The 26,070-nt window shown below is 41.8% G+C and overlaps 3 protein-coding genes across 8 annotated transcripts in view; 2 read left to right on the plus strand and 1 right to left on the minus strand.

Annotated features, from left to right (window-relative positions):
- SGSM3 (small G protein signaling modulator 3) overlaps nucleotides 1-17,132 on the plus strand; it is a 43,550-nt gene extending 26,418 nt beyond the window's left edge. For all 4 annotated transcript variants that reach the window (XM_063308157.1, XM_063308159.1, XM_063308160.1 and 1 more), the window contains 13 exons: nucleotides 982-1,206; nucleotides 1,533-1,587; nucleotides 2,431-2,558; nucleotides 2,791-2,946; nucleotides 4,056-4,110; nucleotides 8,755-8,804; nucleotides 10,366-10,518; nucleotides 11,001-11,071; nucleotides 12,191-12,239; nucleotides 12,488-12,573; nucleotides 13,865-13,987; nucleotides 15,200-15,260; nucleotides 15,441-17,132. In XM_063308157.1, coding sequence (XP_063164227.1) covers nucleotides 982-1,206; nucleotides 1,533-1,587; nucleotides 2,431-2,558; nucleotides 2,791-2,946; nucleotides 4,056-4,110; nucleotides 8,755-8,804; nucleotides 10,366-10,518; nucleotides 11,001-11,071; nucleotides 12,191-12,239; nucleotides 12,488-12,573; nucleotides 13,865-13,987; nucleotides 15,200-15,260; nucleotides 15,441-15,524 — 1,296 coding nt within the window. In that variant the 3' untranslated portion in view covers nucleotides 15,525-17,132. The remainder of the gene's footprint in view (nucleotides 1-981; nucleotides 1,207-1,532; nucleotides 1,588-2,430; nucleotides 2,559-2,790; nucleotides 2,947-4,055; nucleotides 4,111-8,754; nucleotides 8,805-10,365; nucleotides 10,519-11,000; nucleotides 11,072-12,190; nucleotides 12,240-12,487; nucleotides 12,574-13,864; nucleotides 13,988-15,199; nucleotides 15,261-15,440) is intronic.
- Nucleotides 1-26,070, plus strand: part of ADSL (adenylosuccinate lyase) — a 275,527-nt gene that overhangs the window by 54,387 nt on the left and 195,070 nt on the right. The window lies entirely within an intron of this gene.
- The window catches only part of MRTFA (myocardin related transcription factor A), a 98,955-nt gene continuing 89,980 nt past the window's right edge, over nucleotides 17,096-26,070 (minus strand). For all 3 annotated transcript variants that reach the window (XM_063308155.1, XM_063308154.1, XM_063308153.1), the window contains 3 exons: nucleotides 21,700-21,882; nucleotides 21,011-21,071; nucleotides 17,096-20,164 (listed from right to left, as the gene is read on the minus strand). In XM_063308155.1, the coding sequence (XP_063164225.1) occupies nucleotides 19,665-20,164; nucleotides 21,011-21,071; nucleotides 21,700-21,882 (744 nt within the window). In that variant the 3' untranslated portion in view covers nucleotides 17,096-19,664. The remainder of the gene's footprint in view (nucleotides 20,165-21,010; nucleotides 21,072-21,699; nucleotides 21,883-26,070) is intronic.

Genomic DNA, 26,070 nt, shown 5'->3' on the forward strand with positions numbered 1-26,070 from the left:
ACACCAGAATCAAAGAAGTATGTTATCCTAGTTTGTGTTGAATGGTGCAGTCAGGTAGATGCATGCCTATTCAGAATTAATAGATTGTAAAAATCAGTGAAACCCATCATTTTGCATGTTATTTTGTAACCTTGACTTATCCTGGTAAAGATATTACCCAAAATGGGTTTTGAATTTTTCTTCTCTTGGCCAACACAACTACTTTTGCCTTTTTGTGCATTCGTGAGAATCTGTTGAGTGCAACAGGGATTATTCCAAGTTAGATGCAGGTACTCTGCAGACAGAGAGAGCCTGTATTTTGTTCTGCATAAACTATTAATATTGTAGTAGAATAACTGTTGTATAGAATGGCCGTTGTATATCACTTGTACAGAAGTGGCTGAAAATCTGGGTATCAGTGAGAGATTACTTTGCATGCAACTTTCATCTAAAATCATTTGACTGGAAACATGAGAGTTCTTAAAAACTACTTAACACAATTGATATTCTAGAGGTGACGGACTCGTCCCTGGGGGAGCTGGGGGTGTTGACGACCGACAGGAAGCTCTGGCGTGGGCTGGTCCATGAAGTCACGAAGAGTCGGAAGCGACTAAACGAATAAACAACAACAACAAACTTAACACAATAGTTTATTTGTTCATGAAGATTTCTGATAAGCACAGCCAGAGTTTGCTAGAAGTAGTCCCCATATTCCTGAGAGAAATAGCATTAATAAGTCAACGTAACTACTTCCAAGATTTGGAAGTCTGCCTTCCAGACTAGCATGTCTTTATCAAGTATCTGCTCTAGGCATTATTGGATAGCCAATAGGAAATGAGCAAGGGAAGCAGTGACTGGGAAGAAGGAATAAAACAACAGATTGGTTTTATCTTGCCTGTACTATCTAAACAGTTGCTATTGGATTACAACAAATGGGAGCAAAAATATTTTACAGGATGGTTCATCTGTATCATACAGAATAACCTGTACACTTTAACACAGGAAGATGAACTCACCCAGTCTGAGAACTCTGCATCTATCTTCAACACCCTCTCAGATATCCCATCTCAGATTGAAGATCCAGATGTGCTCCTACAGGAAGCCATACGTGTGGCTGGCTCACTGACAGATGTAGTAGTAGAGACTCAACGTTGCAAGCACCTTGCTTACCTCATTGCAGACCAAGGGCAGCTGGTTAACCCTGGTGCTGCAGTAAACTTATCAAAGGTATGTTTTTAAAGTCTTATGTGCTTCATAAGTTCAAAATATGTCATCTTTGGCCTTGGCTTCCATTGTCTTTGATAGTAATGATGGTGGGTCACAATCTTGTATACCCTGTGAATAGATGCTGCCAGGCTTCCCAAACCTGCTGCAATTTATCATCCAGTTGCAACTCTGTATCAGTTTTGCTATCCATATTCCCTCCCCCACACCCATTTCTTGTACGAAATCTTCAAAATAAACCTTACTATTCTAAACAAAATGTAACTGCTCAATAAAGTTTTTTTTTATAGTTTTCTCCCTTTTTATGCCTTGCTCTTCATCTCACTCAGATTGTGCGACGCAGAACACAGCGCAGGAAGTCTGGAATTACATCACTCCTTTTTGGTAATAAAAAATTGCACAATAAAATTATTTATTCCCTGGAAAGAATACCACAGTTGAAAGTTGTTAATAGCTATGTATATCTATTGCCAAACCATGTGTTTGTTTGCCTTTGGCAAGGGTAAGCAGAATAACTGTAATGTACTTCTCTGTGGGTCTGTCCTTAAAGACAGCTCAGAAGTTGCAGCTAGTGCAGAACGTGGCTGCTGCCTGGAGAACTTTTAGAGTCTCAGTAATATGTTTGAGGCCTGAAATGGTTTAGGACCTTGCTACTTGAAGAAGCACCTCCCACAGGATGCACCTTCCCAAATACTGAGCTCCGCAGGCAGGACTCTTCTCAGCATCCCAGAATTGAAAAGATCATCTACAAGGGATGGGCACTTTTTTGTTGTGGCATCTCAGCTTTGGAATTACAGGTGGTTGCCAAAATTGTTTACTTTTCAGGGCTAGATAAAGACCTGATTTTTTTTTTTACTCTTGCATTTGAGATTTAACAGCCACAGCAGCCTGGCCATATCATATTTTCCCTTGTGAAAATCTGTGCCTCTTTGTTATTGCACTGTGGCTATGGCTTTTTAAATTAATTTTAAATTTTTATTTTTTCCTCATTTTACTGTTTTATCATAGATGTTTAATAGATTGTAAGTCACCCTGGGATTGTTCGGATATTGGGCAAGCTATAAATATTTTAACTGATGTAAAAATACGAGTTAATCTTCTAACACTACTGTACAACATAGCAGTTGTTCTTTCTGATTTAAACACGGCGATGTTCATTTGAAGTTTTGTCAGTACCTGCAGTGGACCCAGTTTTGCTGCTTTAGAGAATTTTTTTCTTACTTCTAGGAGAAGATGATATGGAGGCACTGAAAGCCAAAAATATTAAGCAAACAGAGCTGGTTGAAGACTTGCGTGAGGCCATCCTACAAGTGGCCCAGCATTTCCAGTGTGTGGATCCCAAGAGTTGCAGCATAGTGAGTGTGGAGCTATCCTCATGGACACATCTACATATTCTGTTAATAACATAGATACATTTATGCTTCTAATTTAAGGGGAGGCATAGATTTGTATGATTGTCATAGATAAAATCTATCCTATGTGATTACTAAGAGTCGACACTAACTTGATGGCACATAATCAGTCAGTAGATTTATATAGTATTAGAGTGGAAGAATATAGCTTACTACTGTCCACCCTTATACCCAGGACTTGACTCCAGACTATACCATGGAAAGCCACCAGCGGGACCATGAAAGCTATGTTGCGTGTTCCCGTAACCAGCGGCGACGTGCTAAAGCATTGTTGGATTTTGAGCGTCACGATGATGATGAACTAGGCTTCCGCAAGAATGATATCATCACGGTATGGTGGTCAGGGCCAACAGAATAGTGACATCATATAGAAGGAAATTGAGAGGAAGTACTACCATAATATTATATGAATAAGGAACAATAAATTCAGGGAATTTGTGTTTTCAAGACTACAACCTAAATATATTTGTAATAAGTGCTAGACAAAACCATAACTGAAAAAAAGGAACAAGAGCAAATCATAATTACTTAATTATGAGAGCCAGTTTGGTCTAGTGGTTAAGGCAACAGGCTAGAAACCAGGAGACTGAGAGTTCTAGTCCTGCCTTAGGCATGAAGGCCGGCTGGGTGACCTTGGGCCGGTCACTCACTCTCAGCCCAACTCACCTCACAGGGTTGCTGTTGTGGGGAAAATAGGAGGAGGAAGGAGTACTGGGTATGTTCCCCGCCTTGAGTTATTTATAAAGATGATAAAGGCAGGATAGAAAATAAATAAATAAATAAATAAAATCACATAAAGCAAATAAAAAGAAAAATGCAAGATTTATGTGACTGTGAAAAGATTTGCACAGGATCAAAAAGAATGAGGAATTTCTGGAACACCATCTGCAAGCATTTCTTCCATGTATTCTCTGAAACCCTTCAAAGTCCACTTAGTGAATGAGACAGTATTAACATCTAATATTTTGCAAGACAGAAGAGGCACGCCTTCTCTTGTCACAGTTCCTGCCCTATATACATCACTGTTTTATGAAATTGTTATGTAGTGCCTCAGCTATTTATTTATTTCTCCTTATATTGTATTATTTTAATTGGTTTTGTATGTATTTAAGATGGGGAGCTATATAAATTTTATAAATAAATAAATAACAGGTTCAGCTACAGAATTCCAAATGTCCCAGCAGGGTCTGAGAATATCTGCCATTTTCATTTTTCCTGGAATACTTCATTCTAGAACTCCGTGGAGAATTTAAAAAGAAATAGGTGGAATCTGAATTAACTATTTTTTTCTTTATGGTCTTTTACAATTCAGTAGCAAACCTATCTCCAACTCATGACAGATACACATGAATTCTCTTTACCTCTCATTTGCGGTTCTTATTTGCCATTTTTCTGTCGTCTTCTCTGTGTAATTATTATTTCTCCTTTCAATTCCTGTAGATTATATCCCAGAAAGATGAACACTGTTGGGTGGGTGAGCTGAATGGCTTGAGAGGTGAGTGGAAATGGGACATGTAAAAGTGGAATATTGAGAAAACCTTCAAAATGTGGTTACACAATTCCAAATGTCTCCATATATTAGTAACAAAAATACTAGTAATGGATGGGGTGCCCTCTGCTGACTGGTGAGAGGGGCTGAGCAGGGGGCAGAGTGGATGGAGGGGCGATGGTTGGGTTCTGACAGTGCCGAGAGCAAGAGCTGGTACGCTGGGGGACTCGCCATCACCCCATGACTGACTGATTGTATGAATGAATGGGGGGGTCTCTTAACAAGTGAATTTAGGGGCCCAGGGTGGGAACTGGATCTGTTGGCTCTGGGGGCAGCGGGCTGGGCCATGCGATTGAGGAGGTGATGGGACGGGACGTTATGGTGGGAGCCAGAAGGCGGGCCATCTTTGGGGAAGACGCCCCTGGTGGTTGTTACTGGTGGCATGTTCCAGCCCCCTGTGCTCAAACCCAGGCCCTGGACAGCAGACTCATGGAGGCCCTGGTCTCTGGCTGTTGCTTCTTAACGCCAGGTCAGTTAACAACAAGGCCCCCCTCATATGTGGTTTGATCACTGAGGGGGGCAGACCTGGCGTGTATTACCGAAACCTGTCTGGGCCTGGAAGGAGGAGTAGCTTTGTCGGAGATGTGCCCTGCCGGGTTTCAGGTGTGGCACCAGCCGAGATGCCAGGGCAGGGGAGGAGGGGTGGCTGTTCTCATCTGAGAGTCTCTTGTGGCCTTCAGGGGCCCTGCTCCATAAGTGGCCGGTTGTGAGACCCTGTTCTTCAAGTTGGGCTCCTGAGAACAGTTGGGAATGTTGCTACTGTACTAGCCTCCCTGCTGTGTAGCAACCTCCCTGCCTGAGCTACTGGAGGCCATCTCGGGGTTGGCGGTGGAGGTCCCCAGACTTATGGTTCTGGGGGATTTTAACCTGCTGTCCCTGGGGCATGCCTTGGAGGTGGCTTGGGAGTTTGTGACTACCATGGCAGCCATGGGCCTGTCTCAGATCATTCGGGACCCGACTCAAAACAGTGGCCTCACACCAGACTTGGTTTTCTTGTCAGAGCAACGGCAGTGTGACCTGAGGGGAGAGTTACAGCTGTCCCCATTGTCATGGTCAGATCACGCCCTGGTGGCCCTGAGATTCTCTTATGCTGTCCCCCTCCACTGGGAGGCAGGACCCATTCAATTGGCCCGCCCCTGGCAACTGATGGACCCGGCAGGGTTTCAGAGGGAGCTGGGGGTCATACCCAAGGATCTGCTGCATGGTCCAGCAGAGGCCCTGGCTGCTGCCTGGAATAGGGAGGCAACAGGGGCCTTGGACAGGATCGCACCTGTGCGGCCTCTCTTGTCCCATCGAACCTGGCATTCCCCGTGGTTCATGGAGGAACTGAGGGTTCTGAAGGGGATTAAGAGATGTCTAGAGCGCCGCTGGAAGAAGACAGAGACCAAACCTGACCGAACAAAGCTAGAGCCGCTATTAAGGCCTACCTTGTGGTGGTAAGAGCAGCGAAACATCAGTTCGCTGGGCCTTTGCACAACTTCATGTTGTACGCTAGTTAAGCCCTTTCCTGGACTGGGAGGCCCTTCACACAGTCACTCATGCCCTGGTCATCTCCCATACAGACTACTGTAATGTGCTCTACATGGGGCTACCCTTGAAGAGTATCCAGAAGCTACAGCTGGTCCAAAATTTGACCGCATGAGCAATTTTTGGTGCCCCTAGATCAGCACACATTACACTATTGCTTGCGAGCTGCATTGGGTACCGGTTTGCTTCCAGGTGCAATTCAAGGTGTTGGTTATTCTAGGGCAAGGATTTCTATGACATGTCATATTTTTTCTGGAACCTTTATTTGAATTTATAAAGTTAAAATAGGTTTCAAAGTAATCTTGTGGGAATTAGATGCTTTTTTTTTTTGCCTGAAAAGTCATATTTTGACTTTTTAAAGCTGTTATGTCATATTTCTGCTTAATTTTGTAACAGGCGTCATGTTTTGGTGATATTTTGGTGATATTTTGGTCATTGGCAACCCTCCTGATAAGCCAGCAAGTTCGAGCCAGAAAAGAAAGTGAGAATTTGCCTGGTTTTTTTTTTCTTTTTCTTTTTCTTTTTCTTTTTCTGATTCGCTCCCCAACTCAGGGAGGTGTGTGTGTGTGAGAAAGAGAGAGAGAGAGAGGTGGGAACAAAGGCTTCTCCCCTTACCAGGCCTGAAAAAAAAAGGTGAGAATTTGCCTATTTTGTTTTCTTTTTCTTATTTGCTCCCCAACTCAGGGCTCTGTGTGTGTGTGTGTGTGTGTAAGAGAGGGAGAGCAACCTTCTTTAAAATGACTTCAGCAGGCAGAGGCTTCTCTCCTGACCAGGCCTGAAAAAAAGAGTGAGAATTTGCCTATTTTTTTTTTCTCATTTGCTCCCCAACTCAGGTGTGTGTGTGTTAGAGGTGGTAGAGTCACGTGAGAGCTGCAGTCTGATTTCAACATGCCTAAAAGTAGATGTTCAGCGAGTGTGGAATTACAGCGTCTTATTCAAGAATTTGGGGAGCAGATTCTCAGTAGCGATGGTGATGTTTTGTAAAGTTGAAGTTAAGGGATTGGCCCAAAAGCATTTTAATATTCAACAACATTGTGACACCGCAAAACACAAGAGTTGTTTAGCAAGATTTACCTTCACTGAGAACAGGCAACATCTCCTTTTCAAGAGAGCGTCTTCTTCAACTGCAGGTTCATCAAATACCCAGTCAGAATTTTATAAGGATTTCAGTACAATGATGGTTACTTCAGATATTCCCTTAAGGAAATTAGGTAGTAGTAGCCTCAGGCATTTTTTTGAGAAGTACACCGGTCACCTGATTCCAAATGAATCAACTGGCCGGATGGGGTACTGTAAAAAGGGGAAATATCTTTCTCTTTGTAACAGGTGCCACTCCATACATGACTAAAGCAGCCAAGGGACTTAAACTTCTTTATCCAAAAATGATCCATATCACATGCCTTGCACTTGGTTTACACAGAGTGGCCGAAGAGATTCAAAGCAACTATCCTGATGCAGATAAGATCACTTCGAATGGGAAAAAAATGTTCATTAAAGCTCCACTTCGAGTACAAAAGTTCAAAGAAATTGCTCCTACTTTGGCTCTCCCTCTCCAACCTGTTGAGACACATTGGGGCACTTGGCTGGATGCGGCTATGTATTATTTCACAAATTACGCTCCCTTGCAGCAGATAGTTAAAGAATTTGACAGTTGTGAATCTTCCTCCACAAGATTGTGCAAGATTCCCTTTCTGAAACCTTGGCTGGAAACTCAGCATATATAGGATCTAACTTCGGGGGATTATCAAGAGCAATCACCCGCCTTGAAACTGTAGGAATGGAACTTAGGGGTGCACTGAACATTGTAAAACAAACTGAGAGTGATTTAAAGCAAGCAAAGGGGAAGTGGCTGAAAAAATTAGTGATAAACCGCAAAGAGTGCTGCAATCTAATCTGGGTTATTCAACACTTTGCAAAATAAGTAACGTTCTAAATGGACTCGAATCAAAATTTGAAGACTTTGAGCCAGAATTTTCTCCAGATGCGTTTCCTTTTTTTCAAAATTGTTCCTATAACCTCTTGTGATGTTGGATGGAGTTTCTCCAGATACAAGAACATACTGGTGGACAACAGAAGGCGCTCTGAGTTTGAGAACCTCAAGATGCACGTGGTCATCCAATGCAATTCTGCTGTTAATGAAAACCAATCCAGGGATGACCATTTTACTCTCAAAATGTTCGTTTGATTCCTTCAGTACTAGCACTTCTGCACTGGAAGTGCAGTAGAATAAACCTTTTAATTCGTGTGTGTGTGTGTTTGTGTAAGCACAGATTTTTAAAAATTGGGTGCTAATTTCAGAAAAATTGTAAAGTCATAGTTTTGCTTTAAAAGTCATAGTTTTGGTTTAATTGGTCATATTTGACTGGTTTTAAGGTCATAAATGCTTGCATCTTTCTAACATTTTTAGGTCATAGAAATCCTCGCCCTGGTTATTACCTTTAAAGCCCTGCATGGCATGGGACCAGGGCACCTGAGGGACCGTGTCACCCCCATTACATCTACCTGTCCCACCTGATCATGCAGAGAGGGCATGTTACAGACTCTCTCTGTAAGAGAATTCCATCTGGCGGGATCCAGGAAGCTCGCCTTTTCCGCAGTGGCTCCCACCCTTTGGAACATCCTTCCCCCAGAGATAAGACAGATTCCATCTCTTGTGGCCTTCCAAAAACAACTAAAAACCTGGTTCTGCTACCTCGCTTGGGGCAGAAGGGATTATATCTATATAATCACCCCTGGAGATGGTCAGCGCCCTAAATGGCCTTTTAGGCATATGTGAGTGATATTCCAAATAGCGTCGTCATCTGGATTTTATACTGTATTTATTTTTAATATTATATTTGTATTTATATTTATGTATGGTGTTTTAATGTTTTATCCTGCTTGGATAAACTGCCCAGAGTCCTCCCTTTGAGGGGAGATGGATGGTGGCAAAAATAAACAAACAAACAAACAAACTGGTCAGATTACCTTCATAGCCCATTCCACAAGTAGGTTTTTTTTTTAATTTACAGGTTTTTAACCAGCTGATGTTTTATCCTTTTACTGTTGTTTTTTTTAAACCAGGTTGGTTTCCTGCAAAGTTTGTAGAGGTCTTGGATGAACGGAGCAAAGAGGTAAAATGCTCTCATCTTGTGTACATACCTTATGACTGAGTCTAGCTCAGGGTTGAACTGTGGAGTCCTTGGTGCTCTCTGAGCCTTGTTGTTTTCTTGCAGATGTTTCATTGCCAGACTAGGCAACATCTCCAGTGCAAAGAGGGAGTGGGCCTTGCTCTCAGTTTATATACTGTGGCTTGCCCTGCTTGTGCTGGTAGGGGTGTTGTTCTCTCCTTGGGAGTTCTTTGATTGGGCTGTTGTTTGCTGCTTGGTTGATTGCCTGAGTTAATAGTTCCTTGATTAAGGTGTATTGTGCTGTTCGATGGTTCATCTGGTGTTAATCCTAGTGTTGATTTTTGCATATCTGGGTGTTGATTGCGGCTTTTCTATTGTCTCTTTTGAATGGTATGTAAATGTTGTTTATGTGTCTGTTGATGGCTGCTTGGTCTGAGTGCCAGGCTTCCAGGAATTCTCTGGTGTTTTTTGGATTTGGCTTGGTTTAGGATGCCCATAGTTTCCCAGTTGAAACTATGGCTGAGTCTGTCCATGTGTTGTGAGATTAAGGAGTTCTCATCGTGTCTTCTGACTGCTAGTTGGTGTTCGTGGATGCGTTCTGCTAGTCTTCTGCCTGCCTTCACTGCCACAGACTGAGTCTAGGTCAGCCTTTAGAGCCAACGCATTCTATTATTTTTTTACATTCAATTTTTTTCAAAGGGCATACTGAGTTCTGATACTGAAATATAGCTTTATATATAGCACTCTATCTATCTATCTATCTATCTATCTATCTATCTATCTATCTATCATCAGTGGAAAGGTATATACAAATGGGGATCCTGTGCAAAAAAAAATAGAAGACCTAGTAGTCCAGGATAAATTAGCAGAGCATATAGAAATTAAATGCAAATCAAAAATATTCAGATTGTAAGAAAACCCTGGAATTAATTAAATGTATTATAAGAACTAGTTCAAAATTGGTAAGAAATCTTTTAAGAATAACAAGTGAAAAGGCAAGTAATAGGAAAGTTTTTAGAAATACTGTAGCAGCTTCATCCATACACTTGCTGGTCAAGTGACAGACGTTCATGACAATGCATGTTTCATCTTGCTGCACTTTTCATGCCTGACTTAGTGCACAGGCACCCAACCATTAATCATCAGGACAGAGATGACATAAGGATGGATGGATGGATGGATGGATGGATGGATGGATTGATTGATTGATGGATTATTTGCCATCAAGTCGTTTCCAACTCCGAGTGACCACATAGATAGATTTTCTCCACGACAGTCTATCCCTAACCTGGTTCTTCAGGTCTTCCAAGAGTGTACTGATTGCCACTGTGGCTGAGTCCATCCACTTTGCTGCTGGTCGTCCTCTTCTCTTTCCTTCCACCTTTCCCAGCAGTAGAGCCTTTTCCAAAGAGCTGGGTCTTCACATAATGTGTCCGAAGTAGGATAACTTAAGCCTTGTCATTTGTGCCTTGAGTGAGAACTAAACAGATCTTTATAATGAATGCCTCTTTCTTGGTTGGGCTCCCTCCAGGTTGTTAAGAGACTAAAATCTTGTTCCTTTCAGTACTCCATTGCTGGAGATGATTCTGTCACAGAAGCTATCACAGACTTGGTCCGAGGGACTCTCTGCCCAGCCCTCAAGGCTATATTTGAACATGGACTGAAGAGGCCATCTCTTTTGGGGGGTGCTTGTCACCCTTGGCTCTTCATTGAAGAGGTAAAGAAAGCACTTATTATTTGTAGGACCTTTGAAAATACCGGTAGTCCTTGTTTAGCAACTGCCTCATACAGCGACCGTTTGCAGTTACGACAGTGATGAAAAATAATTTTGTGACCAATCCTTGCATTTACAACCTTTGCAGGTCTGTAAAGCAAAGGAAAGCTGAAGTAAAATCATAAGCACAGTTGCGGTTTCACTTAGCAACCGTTTCACTTAACAACTGAGTTGCCATTCCCAATTGTGGTCACTAAACAAAGGCTACCTGTAAGCTGGCAAGTACATAAGAAAGTGTTGTGGCCTAGCATACCCCAGCTTTGTATATCTGGACTACAAGGAGGCATTTGAATAAATTTGGGGGCCAGTTGTAGCTAATTTGGTGGGGAGGATGCAGGCTGAAGTTATTGGTCACCTGTAAGAGAAATAAAACCAACAAGATTTAAAATAAAGTTAACATTTGTATGGGGGGTCCTCTTCTCTAGGCTGCTGGGCGTGAGGTGGAAAGAGACTTTGACTCTGTGTATTCTCGTCTTGTACTCTGCAAAACCTACAGGTAAAGTTTTTTTCTCCTCACTAAAATGTTCTATATCTACCCAAGTATCCCTCCCAGAGAAACTAGTTTGTCTTGTAATATTTTCACAGGACTCTTTGGTCTAATAAATGGTGGAACAGCATATTGCAGCATAAATTCCTTAATCAGACAATTCCCTTAATTATCTGTTTTTGGGCAATACTTTTTAGGGATCAATCAAAATGGTAAAGAAAGGTATGCAAGTGTTCAGGTTTTCCAGAATTTGTCTTTAGGCAAAATGCTATAAAGAGCAGGAGATGGGAATGAAAATCTGAAAAAAGTCCAGATGTTACAGCAAGAAGATCTGCAGTTTAGAGACAATCTTGACATGGAGTCTGTAAGTTCAGTACATATTACTGGAAGGTGTTACCAGAATCAAGTTTTACATGCATTCAACACCACCATCACCATCTTTGAAAACATAAAGGATATATAACAGCTGTGTTTTCATCAGCCATAAGCCAAACTCAGATTCCTGTCGAAGCAGAATCAAAGAAGCACTGGTCTTTATATTAGCAAAGCCAGAAAGTAATTTTAGATGTTCCACTAGTAAAAATTTAATTCAGCAAACCACTACCATCTTGTCTTTTAAACCCATCTGTCCACAACTAGGAATTTTTTTCTGAAATTGCACTGTAAAATTTTGGCTTTTTATCTTGCTGAATTTCGTTAATGCTATTTCAGGGTGTTGGAGATTGCCTGTAACTTGCCAGTGAATGGGAGTGTGTCCTCGATTTGTGAAATTACTTTTTAGATTGTAGAAAAACATCTTTCTCTGGGGGCAGACTTCAGCATTGGACATCTAAATACGTTATTTTTGAAGGCATGTAAAAAAACCATCATGGTCCCAAGCACGGATTTCAGATTTTTTCTTGTGGACTAGAATGGTTATGCTTTTTAATCCTCCATTTTATCTCCTACCCATTTCAAAAGATGACAACTTCTAGCAGTGTCTGGCAGCAGAGCCATGTATGATGGAAACTGCAAGGACTACTGAGACTCTAGTTAACAAGAGGTGCTATTGGTTTCATGATAAAAGTGGCACTGGATCTCTTGCTTTGGCTTAGTTGATATATGATGGATGTTACTTTACTGTTTTAGGTTAGATGAAGATGGAAAAGTGCTTACTCCAGAAGAACTGCTTTATCGAGTGAGTATATAGTTTGGTTCCTAAAACAGGCATGGAAGAAATCCTAAGGAGGCTAATATGAGTGATAAAAATCTGTTTTCCTGTGAGTCTGAAGAAGCATGTGCCTTGTCAGCATCAGCTGATGTCATTTTAAGACCAAATCATCCCAGTTGCCTCCTGAGGCCCAAAATTGAGGACATGAAGTTTTGATACTTTCTGGTACCACAGGGAGGAGGGTTACCCACATACCTTCATTTTTTTCCTGCTAGGCAGTACAATCTGTGAATATGTCACATGATGCAGCACATGCTCAGATGGATGTAAAGCTTCGGTCTCTCATCTGTATTGGATTGAAGTGAGTCATACAGTTCTGTTTCAAGCTTGCGTTTATTAGCAGAGAATAGGAAATAATAGCTTTGGATTGCATTTTATCAAAAAAAGCCATGGAATAGCAGTTCAGGGTGTAATTGTCAGCCCTTCAAGGTAGATCAGACTAGGAGATCAACGCTGTGTAGATCAGTACTACATTTATTGTAAAGCTGTAGTAACAGTCTTACAAGTCTGAATGCTCTCCCTCTTCCCTCCTCCCTCCCTCCGTGTATGAACTAGGGAGGGACTTGTCTGAGGTGTTTCCTCACGTTACCTTCTTGCCCCAGACACAGGCCCCTTATCTGACCATTGCTTTGGTAGCAGCTCTTCCTCATTCCTTCTTCCTTGTACAGTAATTTACTGGATTATGTCTTTAAGCATGCCAAATGAACTCAGGCTGGTTCTGCAGAATGCTAGTCTGTATGCTCCATAAAGTGGTAGAGGGGACAAGAAAGCAGACCTGGCATGTATCACCAAGTCTCAGCTGGGTGAGGTTGGAGGGTTGCTTACATCTGAAATCTGTTTTGCTGCGGTTTGGATGGCATACCAATCATGACTCCCAAGGCAGAGGAGCAGGGTGGCATTGATAGGCCCAACTCTTGTGATATCTAGATCCCCTGTTCCTCGTGGCCAGTTGTGAAGTTCTTTCCAAGAAGGTAGGTACCAGGGACAAACTAGGAGTTTTTCTGGTGTACTACCCCTCCCCCCGCTACCCTGCTAACTCCCTCCTAGGGCCCCTGAACCTCATAGCTGGTCTGGTGATGGATACCCCCAAGCTCTGCATGCTGGAAGATTTCAATCTGTTTATCTTGGAATTAGGGCCAGGGGGACCTAGGAGTTCATGGATGCCATGTGTCAAAGCACCATCTCAAGGGCAAATGGGAATGCATTGGATCTGGCTTTCACCTCAAGAGCAATTAATATGTAATCTGAGAGTGGAGGACAGTCATGTCAGTCAGTTATCATGGTCAGATATGTTACTCAAAACAAATTATTGAGCTTAGAATTCACAAATTCTGGCACTAGGCTATAGTGGGTGGAGTGAGTTAAAATAGATTCTACACACTGGAGTTATATGCATGCCTGATCTAAGAAATCTGGCACTTGGTTCTAATAATTTCAGGACTCCTGTATTGTATTGTAAGTTGCAGAGTTGCAAATAAATAAAAATTAAGAGGAATAAGATCTCTTTTGTTCACTTTTTATTTTTCCTGGTTGTCCTAATGTGATGGGAGACATTCATGGGCTTGTAACCTTATCTATAACTTGATTTTCAGTGAGCAGGTGCTGCATCTGTGGCTTGAGGTATTGTGCTCTAGCCTGCAGACAGTGGAAAAATGGTTCCATCCCTGGTCATTTCTGCGCAGTCCTGGCTGGGTACAGATCAAGTGTGAGCTTAGGTAAGCTGAATGTTCTTTCTGCCTTCCATATTACTGTACTGTCAGAATGTGTTTTCTGGAAACTGCACTTTTACTTAAAATGAATTCCTATCTGTGTGTTGCAGTGGAGATAAGCAAATTGTTTAAATATCCCAGTATTAGACTCTTTAGAATTTAGAAATTTAGAATTAGGCCTCATATGTAGAGGTAATATGGTGCATTGTTACATCATCAAGACCACTTTCCCAGCAGACTAGGGTTCACTTTACAACTGGCCATCAAACACCAAATGAGGAAATGGAAGCAATTAATTATCACTGTGTATATAGGGTTGAGCAAGTCAAATGATTTCATGGAAAGCCAGAGTTAAGAGGGAACTGCTCTGAGCATCTGCAGCGAATGGCAGAGGTTGATTGATTGGTAGTTTTGATTAGAGGCTAAAGGCTGCATACTGACCACTTCCACTACAATAAGAAGTGGGGACACAATAAGACGACATAAGAAATATGGCAAGAAACACATTATAAATAAAAAGGCTGACTTGCTTATGGGCAAACTAGAACAAAATATATTGACTTTCTAGTGCACTGAGTGTTCCGGTATTATCTTTTCCTTTGTTCTTTTTACAATTAAAGCCTGCCTGTCTGCTATATATTCATTTTCTAAAATTTCATTGGTAACTATATAACCTCTCCAACTTTAGCTGGAATGTTTGTCTCCAGTGCAGAAACTTGCTGTGAACCATTTTTTCTTCAATCTTTTGTTGTTTAATAAAACACATAGACATTACTGACAAATATATTTTCTTCTTTTGCATAGATCAGCATTTCTTCCCTGTGTAATATTTAAATGTTGGTTGTACTTGTGCATAAGGTACTGCCTAATGTATTTTGCCAGTCCTGAGCCAGAGTGGATAAACTAGACCTGGATTTTTTGGTAGATGTCTGTTATTTGCAGCAGACCAAGCAATTTAACAACCATAAATTAATCACGCTGGCTTGGTTTGCACAATAGGGAAAATCATGTTTGGCTGATTTGTAGACCAGTAGATCTCACAAACACGAACTGAATTTTAAGTTTCTGTTTATATAAGTTTCTTTACTCTGTTGCTATACTGTATGAATTTGTAGAACGATTTGAAGTTGGGGTTTATAGCAATGCTATCTAATTCCACTGGCTATAGTGTGTATAGAAGACTCTTAAATCCTAATTGCTGGGTATGTTCTATCATAGGGTCCTCAGTAAATTTGCATTCAGCCTTTCTCAAGACTGGGAACTCCCTACAAAAAGAGAGGTGAGTGTGTGGTCCTGCAGCTGTACCTAGATTTCTTAGCACAAATCAGAAACAGACCGTCTCTTACTATCCTTTGCCTTGTATAGGAGTGGGAGGTGCACATGACCTTGTCTTTCTATGCATTAACAAGAATGTGTAAGATTGTAGAATGTTTATAAGCTCTTTGCTTGATTTCTGCAGGAGAAGGAGAAGAAACCACTGAAGGAAGGAGTTCAGGACATGCTTGTGAAGCATCATCTCTTCAGCTGGGACATAGATGGGTAACTCCTTTATGAGTCAGTGTTTGGACTTCTTGAATGGCAAATGGATGTTTGGCATATATCCCTCTCTTCTCCCAGCCAGTCTGTTGGCCCTTTGTGTATTGTACATCGTTCTGTAACCTGCCGTCTCCAGTAAACTTCTACTAGTCACTATTAAAATTTGGTGGCAATTTGCTATAGAACAGGATTGAGGAACCTGTGGCCCATGTGTAGCGCTGAATATAATCCCAAGCAGCCTAGTTAATGGTGAGCAATGCTGGCACTTCTGAGGGACCACAGCATTTCCATTTAACAGCAAATGGGAGGAGCATTTCAAGTGACCCAGGTTGTATAGCAGTACCTTTCTTCATGGTGGCTTATGGTTGCAAAAAAATACGACTTTGTATCACTTGGGCCCTGTACTTGTGGAAAGCAAACACTTTTGCTGATGCATAAATGTATAGAAAAATAGTGACATAATCAGAAAGACCCCCTAAGGTAACCATCTAGCAGTTACAATTCTTCTGTCCAGGAGAGCAGATTGATGCTGGAACAGTTCTGTTGAAATTTGTCTCCTTTGAGGAAAAGGTTTTATTTTCCAGTGCAGAGGACGTGAGCTCGCTTCGCAATAACTAAGAACATGACAGAGTGGGGCTTGGTATTTTTTTTCTCGGTGGTAGGATGCACAAATGGCTTTGGTACTGCCATAAAGTGCCTAAAAGGACTGTCTGGTGACCAAGGCTGCCATGGGTGTTAATGAAAAAAATGGTTGAAGTAGAAGTCTCTCCTTTTTATTCTGTTCAGCCGTGATCCAGGCTTAATTATTTTAGCTATAGCGATCTTTATAGTTATTATTGTGAGAGAGCTATATTATAGTGAGAAATTTATGTATATTTTGGCATAGCTTTAAATGGGAAATGGATTCAGGCTTGAGCTGGCTCAGGGGGATAACTGCAGCTTCTACCCTGAGGGTGTGAGCAGGGACTGCAGGACAGAAGCACACACTTTGCTTCCTGGTATCCATACTAGTCCAAGTGCAGGAAATGAAGAACACTAGAGGAGAGCACAATCAAACCATTAAAATGAAAATTAATCAAGATTATATCATTTTTGGCTTATAAATTAATGGCACATCTTGTAACGGTCTAAGACAGGTTAAATGGGAGTGAACTTTTATATGTATTAGCCTGTTCTTCTTGTACATCTGAACTACAGTGTCTTAAGTCTTACTGAAGGAGCAAGAATTGACACTTTTGTACTGGTATTGCTAGACACTGCATATCAAGTAAAGGATGAATTGTATTTCTAGATTCAGTGTCCTTATTGCATAAATAGTACTGTTACAACCACAGTTTTTTCCACCCTTTCCCTTCCTACTTGAGGAAATAGAAGCAAAGTATTCAAAAGATAAAACACAGGTATAATTAATGCTGGTAGTGGAGAAAAACTTGCCACCTAAATGTAACTTGTGTCAACAGCAATACTGCGAAGTAGTTCTTTGTTATTCATGTGCTGAACGCCTTTGTCTGTATTTTCACCATGGCAGATACATGTTATTGATAATGCCATGACCAAAGATAAGATGTACAAAAATGCTAGAACACAAATTTTTTAATAAAATGAATTTTTCAAATATCTGTAAATGAAAAAATAATTTGATCTATCCATTCTTTACCCCTCCCCCACAATTGCTCATTCCATATCCTTTTCCAGTTGCATGTTCATTCTGTGTCAAATCCAAAAGCTCTGCTTAAGGCTCCTCCCGGTGTTGCTAATTCTTTTCACTGATGGATACGGGAAGAAAATGTGCATGCTGATCTAATACATGTTACACAAGTATGATTATCAGCAGAAAAATGCATATGTTCAGACTAGAGGCAGATTCTTATTTACTGTATGGGGTAAAAGGAGAATTTAGAGAGGACAAATGACAGATACTACATTATACACTGGAGAAAAATGGACACTAATGTAAATCCCAGTTCCCCCTTCTGTTACAAGTAATGTCCCCAAAGCCTTTTAAGCTCATTAGTAGTGTTCTGTCAAAGCTTTTCATCTTATTTTTGTATTTGATTATGGTGCTTGGTTTCTTCTTTCAGAGACAGGCAGTTGTTGTCATAGCACTTTTTGAGATAAAGTCCTCTTGTTTGATAGTTTCTCTGCCTTGGCCAGTGAACAAGGCACACACAAAGCTTGTTCACTGTTCTCGGCATGAGGGAAGATGCAAGATGCTCATATGGAACTAAGTGCTCCCTCTCACTGATGTGGTCCTAATTGTATGTTATACAAATTTTATACTACAAACTATACAAAAACTAGCTATCTTTTCATACTAGCCACTAATCTATATGATTAGTTGCATGTCCCGCAGAATATAAAAGATGACTACATTCAGCAATTCTAACAACCTGATTCCTGCAGAAGAAAGAATTTTACAGAAATCAGCTTCACTTGCAGTTAGCTATTCCAGGACATTGGCTAGTCACATAACCGCAACTAATTCTTCAAGATCAGGGTATTCATCATAAAGGGGTATTAGGATGATACAGACTGTATAAACTGAAAATCAGAAGTAAGGAGTTTTTGGAATTCTATAAAACCAGAGAAGTCTCCCTTACCTGGTGGGGAGGAAGCCCATGCCCATGAGTTATACATTCTTATCTATAGAAAGGAAGATGGACTAATAATATTTACTTTGAGTGGTGTGTGCAAAAAGGTTAAACTGGTAGTTCAAGGACAAGGTCCTGTCCCAACACCCAGCCTAAAACAGTTCTTCTGCAACAGTTTTACAAATAGGAGAAGCTAAAGGGAAGCATCACCTTCTAAGGAGCGGATTAATTTCATCAGCCTTCTAAAAGAGTTTTACAGAGCTATGTACAAGTTTACTAGATTAAAAAATAAAGCCAAGTTTCAAGAGGAAAGAGTGGGACTTATATCCACATTTGACAGTAGCAGGGATTATGGCTACGTTACGTTTCCTCTGTGTAATAGCACATGCATCTCCATACCAAATGATCTCCTTTTTGGAAGGAAGTTGATGTGCATGTTCTTTGAGGTTCTTATTGATTGAAACTTGTGAAGAGTTGACATCAGCTAAGCTATGCAAAGAGAGGTACCACCACAACTGCTTATGTCCAGTGATGTACAGCAGAGACTACTTCCCTATGAACCCAGTTGCCAGTACAGAGAAAGCTGCACTTTGTGTGCAAAAATCATGGGGAGGAGGGCTAACTCTGAATAGTATATTCTCTAGGAAGAGCAGGGCAGTGCAGCTCAAATACTGCAGATGTTAGGTTGCCAACCAGTCAGTTCAGAACTCCAGTTCTTCACAACAGCAAGCTCTGGGCAATTATGTTCCATAGCCAGAACCATCAGAAGAATTTGTAAAGGAACTGCAGGAAGATACAAATATCAACCCTCATACAAATGCTTTGATTCGTGGCAAATTCTAGCTGGTAAGATACCAGAGCCAGGGTAATTGGCCCTCTGTTCATTTTACATTTGGGGCAATCCAGAACAATGCTAAACAGCAAGAGCTGTTCTCTAAGCAATGGTATATAACTTGGATTTAGCTTTCTTACTAGGCAGTAAGCTCATATACTACAGCATTAGCAAGAAAAAGTTTTTTAAACTAGATTATAACCCTCAGAATTGATAGTAAGTAAACTCTTCCAGTATGAATTCATCCTAATCCCCCACTTCCTTTCCCAGATGAGTCATATTCTAAGTGAAAATCTTTACAATATGGACAAATTAACCTTTTCCATTTTTTTTAATGCTTTCTAACTAGGTAGACTCAGCTCCAGCAGGGAGGACTGTTTGCCAATGAATTTTTCTGGATTCTTTGCCTAGAACTGTTCCCACCTTCTGCGAAGTTGCTTATGTTGAAATACTTGCAGTTACTGATACAACTCTGATGCAATTACTAAACATTTGAGGAAAGGGTCACATTTCAACTAACCACTGGAAAAGGTGGAAGCTTTCCTGAGATTGAATTTTCATTCAGAAGACATCATGGGTGCTTTGCCCTTGGCTCTAGCTTTACAAAAACTGGTCAAAATGGGGGTGGGGGGGGGAGGAAGGTTCATTAGATGCAATTTTTACTTAAGTTCTTGCTCATCTCCTACACCCACCTGTACTCCCTTCAGTCTGCTTGGTCAAAAAGTTATAAGCAAGAATCCCAGTGCAGCTGCAAATCATGTCCATCAAGGAAATCGGTAGAGAAGAGGCTAGGGGTTGCAGTACTGAGGGGTGTAAGGCTCATCACTGGCCCTCCTGACAGCTCCAACCAATCCATGCTGTCCAAGTTGGGTTCTGCCAAGTCCAAACCTGATCCCCCAGCAGGCTCAGGGGCAAAGTGCAATTCTGATGTGTCCATAGGTGATGAGGGATGGTCCAGGATAGCTGAACTGCTTAGCATCTCACTGTAGAGATCAATTAGGGGCTCAGTTCCATCAGGGACTGCTGTCAACAAAGAGAGGCCAGTAGTACTCTCTAGGAAGTCTTCCAATCTGCCTGGTGGATTAACAGAGCTTGTGTGGCTCACAGGGGCCTGCAGAGGGAGCTCTGAGGAATGATGACTGCTGGATGGAGAAGGGCATCCTGGGGAAACAGTGGGGTCTTTCCTTGCTGGAGAAGTCTGCTCTTTGAATTGAGCTGAAATCTCTGTTGGAAAAAAAGACATTTAAATTAGTTATTACATGCATTCGTAACACCAATGATATAGGCATTACTCCTTACTACTATTGCAGCACTTCTGGAATTGCACACATCCTTAACTCCTTCAGAAGATAGTGGTGGCTTCATACCAGTGGCAGGTGAGGCTTTCTCTCATCTCATGCATCCAGCAATTATTTCCTCATTCATTCATTCATTCATTCATTCATTCATTCATTCATTCATTCATTCATTCATTCACTCATTCATTCACTCACTCACTCACTCACTCACTCACTCACATCCTGTTATGCTTGCCCAAGCCACCAGCACCCACCTCAAAACTTCAGCTTGCCACCTTTTTCTGAAAACTTCAGCTTCTGCCTCCAATCATCAGGTATCTATTTCCCCCAGGCACACACGTAGAAACCAAATCTCAAAATGTGACACCCCATGGGATCTCAACAGTGCTGGGGGCTCCACACACTGTGATTGTGTTATGTTTGCACCTCACAAGCTTCCTTCCCTGGCAGGCCTTTTCCTTCCATTAGTAGCAGTATTATGCAGAAGCCTTGGTTTCATAAGTACTTAAGTACTTGCAGACTGTCTCATTCTGCACCAGCACTTTCTCCCTCCAGCAGCCTCATGGTAACAAGGAAGGGGTGGAATGGGGGGCGGGGGGGCTGCACAAAGGATATTTTATGGCCTTTCCACCGGTGCTATAAGGGAAAATGATCCTTTCTCCATGATCTGATACATAAGCCAATAAACACACGCTTTTAAACTATTGGGCTAAATGCAGTAGAAACCATAGAATCCATCAGAACAACAGACCAGACATTCCTGTTTTCATACCTCCATGTTCTATTAAAATATCAAACAAATCATCCATTTGCTGACTTGAGCAGCCACTCTCCTAAAAAAAGAAGGCAATAGTTCTGTTAAGATATTACATTCATCAGCAATGCAGCAACTTGCACTTTATAATGATTACCCTGTGACCAATAACCAATTTATTTATTACAATCATAGACCAGTACAAGCAGAGTGCTCTGTGACTACATATAAATCTATCTTAATAGATAATAAACAAAATAAAATTTAAGACAAAGTTAAAATACATTTATAAAGTAACCTAACTAACATATTTGAATGAGATCCAGGGTGCAGTCTATATTTAAATTATAAAATAAACACTAAAATGATACATCTAAAATTACAAGGAAGTGATAATATTCAAAATTTGAATGAATTATAATTACATAAAAATGTGTTTGGATAGTGGAAAATTGGGTCGACGAACTGCCCTGTGGCCAAACAATCCACATACCATAGAATATGATATGTTAACCAACAAGAGTATTTACTATATCCTCCTGTCTGGTATGAAGAGTACATATGAAATCTGGCAGAATGTAATTGTCAATGGAGCACAGTGGGCTAATCCCATATATGAGTTCCAAAAATTTCAGGATGATTTGCAAAAAGGGTAGATCCACACCAAGTACTTTCCTAATGGGTCACAGCAAAGCAGTTACTCTCACCTCAGAGGACTTTGGTTGCTGTTTCACAGCCTCAGCATAGCCTGGTGGTTCTTTCATCACCACTGAAGTGGCAGGGAGAGGCAGCGGTGGCAAAGGAGCAAAGAAGGATGGGCTCTGCTTCTGCTGCTCAAGGTCCATATGGGGTTGAGAAGGAGATGCTGGAGAGCTTGGTGGTGAGAGAAGCTGTGAAGGAAAAACAAGTAGTAACCAGCTGTAGTTCTTTGAAACCAACTACAAAGCTAATTTTCAACAAAGTTTTTGATGATGTAGTCCGGCTGCTCTAGTTTTGACTTTTTTCTTTTTCTAGACAGGATGGCCTATTGCATCACTCAGTGCCCTCACGATACTATGATTGATTGATTTATGATTTATTTATTTTATAAATTTATTCACCGCCCATCTCTCCCCTACGGGGGGACTCTGGGCAGCTTACAATAATTGATTTAGATTTAGATAATGCAATATATAACGCAATATATGCCTCATCCAATTCATGATGAATTTCCTTATCCCAGGAAGGTCTATATCTGTTATGTATTAAAATCATTTTTTTGCCATTCTCTTGCCTAAATAAAGTTTATATGACAAATTTCCTAATTAAGCACTAGGTGGAATTTCTCTCTATTAGAAAACTCAGAAGAAACCCTGACTCTAACATCCACACTATGAGACACCATAACAGTGACATCTATTTGTTTTGCAACATGCACAATCCATCAGAAAGATACAAGATTGAACCCATTCCTCAAGTAGATTACATTCCTAAGGGCACAACTGAATGCACCCATCTTCAAGGCAGCAGGCCTGTTTTCCAAATACTTATACAGTATGATGCCTATTCAAAAAGGTCAAATAAAACAAAAGCATATGGCAAAAACCAAAGGTATCAAAAGAATACTGCTGTATACCAGTGTTTGTGTATAAATGCTAGGAGCCTGGGAGCCAAAATGGGTGAATTGGAATGCCTTAAAACATAGTACAGATATAGTAGGCATAACTAAAACCTGGTGGACTAGGGTAAATCAGTGGAACATGGTTACTGCTGGATACAAACCTTATAGGAAAGACAGGGATGGGTGTAGTGGAGGACATATTGCCTTGTGTGTAAAAGAGACCAATGAATCAAATTAACTTGACATCCCCAGTGGGGCAGATCATTAGATGGAATACTCTGGGTAGAAGCATCAGGTCATAAAGGAGGTTAATACCCCCTAACCAAGATACTCAAAGGGGTCTGGCAATAGAGAGGAATATCAGAAAGCAACCTGAAAATTAAGTCTTGTAATTGTGGGAGATTTCAATTATCTACACACTGACTGGATGAGTGTATTCAAACATGACAGAGAGGTAAAATTCTTAGATTTAATAAATAATTGTACACTGGAGCACCTGGTTATGGAACTAATGAGGGAGGGGGCAATACTAGACCTACCCTTAAGGGGTGTCTAGGACTTAGAGAAATGGATGTATTCAAACTAACTGGGAATAGTTCAACATTAAAAGAAGCAATATAGGTAGTCCTCTCTTAACGACCAGTTGCTTAACGACCACTCGAAGTTACAACGGCCTCAGAAAGGGTGCTTTATGGCCTGTAAAGCGCTTCCAGATGTTGCAGAAAGTTGCAGACCCGCCTGTCACATGATCACAATCTGGGTGCTTGGAAACCTAGTCACACAACCAGTTGCCAAGCACCCCGCGATCATGTGATCGCCATTTGGGATCTTCTTTACCAGCTTCCCCAGAAAGTCAATGGGGAAGCTGGCAGGGACTGTTGCAAGCTGCTACTGCTGCCTGCCAAGAGGACTCCCTGTTGTCTCTGCGGGCTTTGGCTCCTGCCAAAGGATTCTCAACCCGAGTGGAGAGGCAGCGCGTAAGGTAAGGAGCTCAGGGTGCCTCTGGGGGGTGGGAGGAATTCTTCAAGATTGCAGCGCCGTGCAAGCAGGCATAGAGGATTTAGCTAAATCCTTCATGCCTGCTCGCACAGAGCAGGAATCCTTCAGCAGGGAGCTCTTGAAACAGCCCCCAGAGATGAGAGTGAGACGAGATCCAAGTAGGATTCTCAGCTCCTTAGTGGAGAGACCTAGTGCACTGCCTGAGCCGGGCCTCCCAGGGTCTCCCCCACCTGTGAAGCACCCCCCGGGACTCCATCTGCTTAATGACCTGCGAGATCACTTAACAATCACAACTGGAAGTGCTGATATTGTGGTCGTTGAGCAAAGCAGTCATGTGCTGTCTTGCTTAATGATCCCTTCGTTCAATGACTGAGATTCTGGTCCCAATTGTAGTTAATTGAGGGCTACCTGTAACATACAAAGCAAGTCCCATATAGTCATATTTGACTTCAAAAAGGGAACTTCCCAAAATTGAGACGACTAGTGAAAAGGAAAATCAAAGGCAAGGTCAAAAGGGCAAGCTTCTTCTAGAAATGTTTAAGAATATAGAAATACAGAATACAGATATCCTGTTGAATACCTTCCACTAATCCAGATGGAATTTCAACCAGGAAAGTTAAGCTTTTCTTCTAGAAGGGCACCACTCAGCATAATGAGTAACAACAGAAACAAATTTCATTTCAGCATGAAACTACACCTATTTCCTGCGAATTCGCCTATAGCCCCTATTCAATCCTGGTCCACATTCATTCATTCATTCATTCATTCATTCATACACACACACACACACACACACTCATTCATTCATTCATACACACACACACACACACACACACACACACACACACACGGACACTCATTCGATTTTGGCGCTGCCCAACTCTGCAGTGATTCTGGGCAGCTCAAAGTGTAAGCCCCCCCCACAAAAACACAGGATAAAAATACAATAGAAACAACAAGCAAGATGGAACATCCAGCCACCCATCACAGAAAACACATACGGCAAACACATCCAGCAAGGGGGTCCATCCCCTTGGGGGGTCCATCCAACCTAACCTAAGACCTGGGAGAACAGCCAGATCTTTAAGGCCTTCCAGAATGCCATCAGGGTAGGAGCCACCTGGATTTCAGGGGGACCTCTTTCCAGAGGACAGACACTGTGACATAGAAGGCATGCTTCCTGTCCTAACAGCCAGGAACCATGCTGAGACAAGGAGTAGGTCTCTAGTGTTTTATTACTGCTACATAACAGAGAATTCTAACAAACTGAAGAAGCGTGGGAAAACCCAGACATATAAACCCCAAAGACTAAGGCGGGCCCGATCTGTGTCTCTTTGAATGGCCACCTAATTCCTCAGTACTACGCATGCGCTTTACAGCCTGGATGGGAGCCCCCTGCTCGCCATCCTCACTCATGACACTTCCTAGGTCCCAATAGGATTACATTATTTAATGTAATGGGGACCAAGAGTGTGCCCATGTGATAGGCAGTACTTCAAATTACCAGGCTTCATGCAATGTAGGGCTAAATAGATGACAACCACCACCTTGAATCACACCCAGAAGCATACTGGCAAATAGAGTAGTTTGCAAAACAGAGGTGTTGTGTGGGCATACTAAGGCAAGCCCATTACCGCCCATGTTGCTGCATCCTGGACCAGTTGAAGCTTCTGAGCAGTCTTCAAGGAAAACCCCACATAGAATGCATCACAGTAATTGAACTCTGAGGTGATTAGGGAATGAATGACTGTCTGAAGGGCCCCTCAATCCAGGAAGGGGGCATAACTGGCACATCAGATGGAACTGTGCAAAGGCCGCCTTGGTCACACCTGCCATCTGTTCTTCACACAAGAAGTGTGAGTCCAAAAAGACCCTCAGATTCCATATTGCTCTTGAATGGAGAAGTGCAACTCCACCAAAAGCAAAGATAGAAGATCCTCAGATCTAAATGGTCCAGCGGCCATAGCCACTCAATCTTGGTAGGACTGAGTCGGAGAGGGCTCCTCCCCATCCAGATCCACACAGCCTCCAGGCACCAGGACCAGACCTCCCTAGCCTCACTTGGATAGCCTGGGGTCAAAAGGTATAATTAATTATATTAGCATGTCGAGGATACTGGACCCCAAACTGGTAGATGACCTCATCCAGTGGTTTCCTGTAGATACTGAACAAGATACTGAACAAGAGGTTCTTCTTGTGGTATTGGGACCTCCTGTCAGACCCAACCCAAGAACAACGAGGAATCAGTTCAGCCAAGCTTCAGTTCTTTATCTGATCACACTGTATAGACAGAATTTTGCCAGACTAAATCCACTCTGCTCTATCTCGTTATCTCCAGGGAAATAACCTAGGAGGCTCCAGGGTGGGGCTACTCTGAATCTCTTTGTCTTCCCTCGTTCCAGCTCAGGGCTGTGTTGTCTCTTGTCCTGCCCTCTCCTTGGAATGTGCTCCCTCCTTGAGAACCAGCTGTGTTACTGTA

This window comes from Candoia aspera, chromosome 7, assembly GCF_035149785.1.
Source record: "Candoia aspera isolate rCanAsp1 chromosome 7, rCanAsp1.hap2, whole genome shotgun sequence".
NCBI classification, from domain to species: Eukaryota; Metazoa; Chordata; class Lepidosauria; order Squamata; family Boidae; genus Candoia; species Candoia aspera.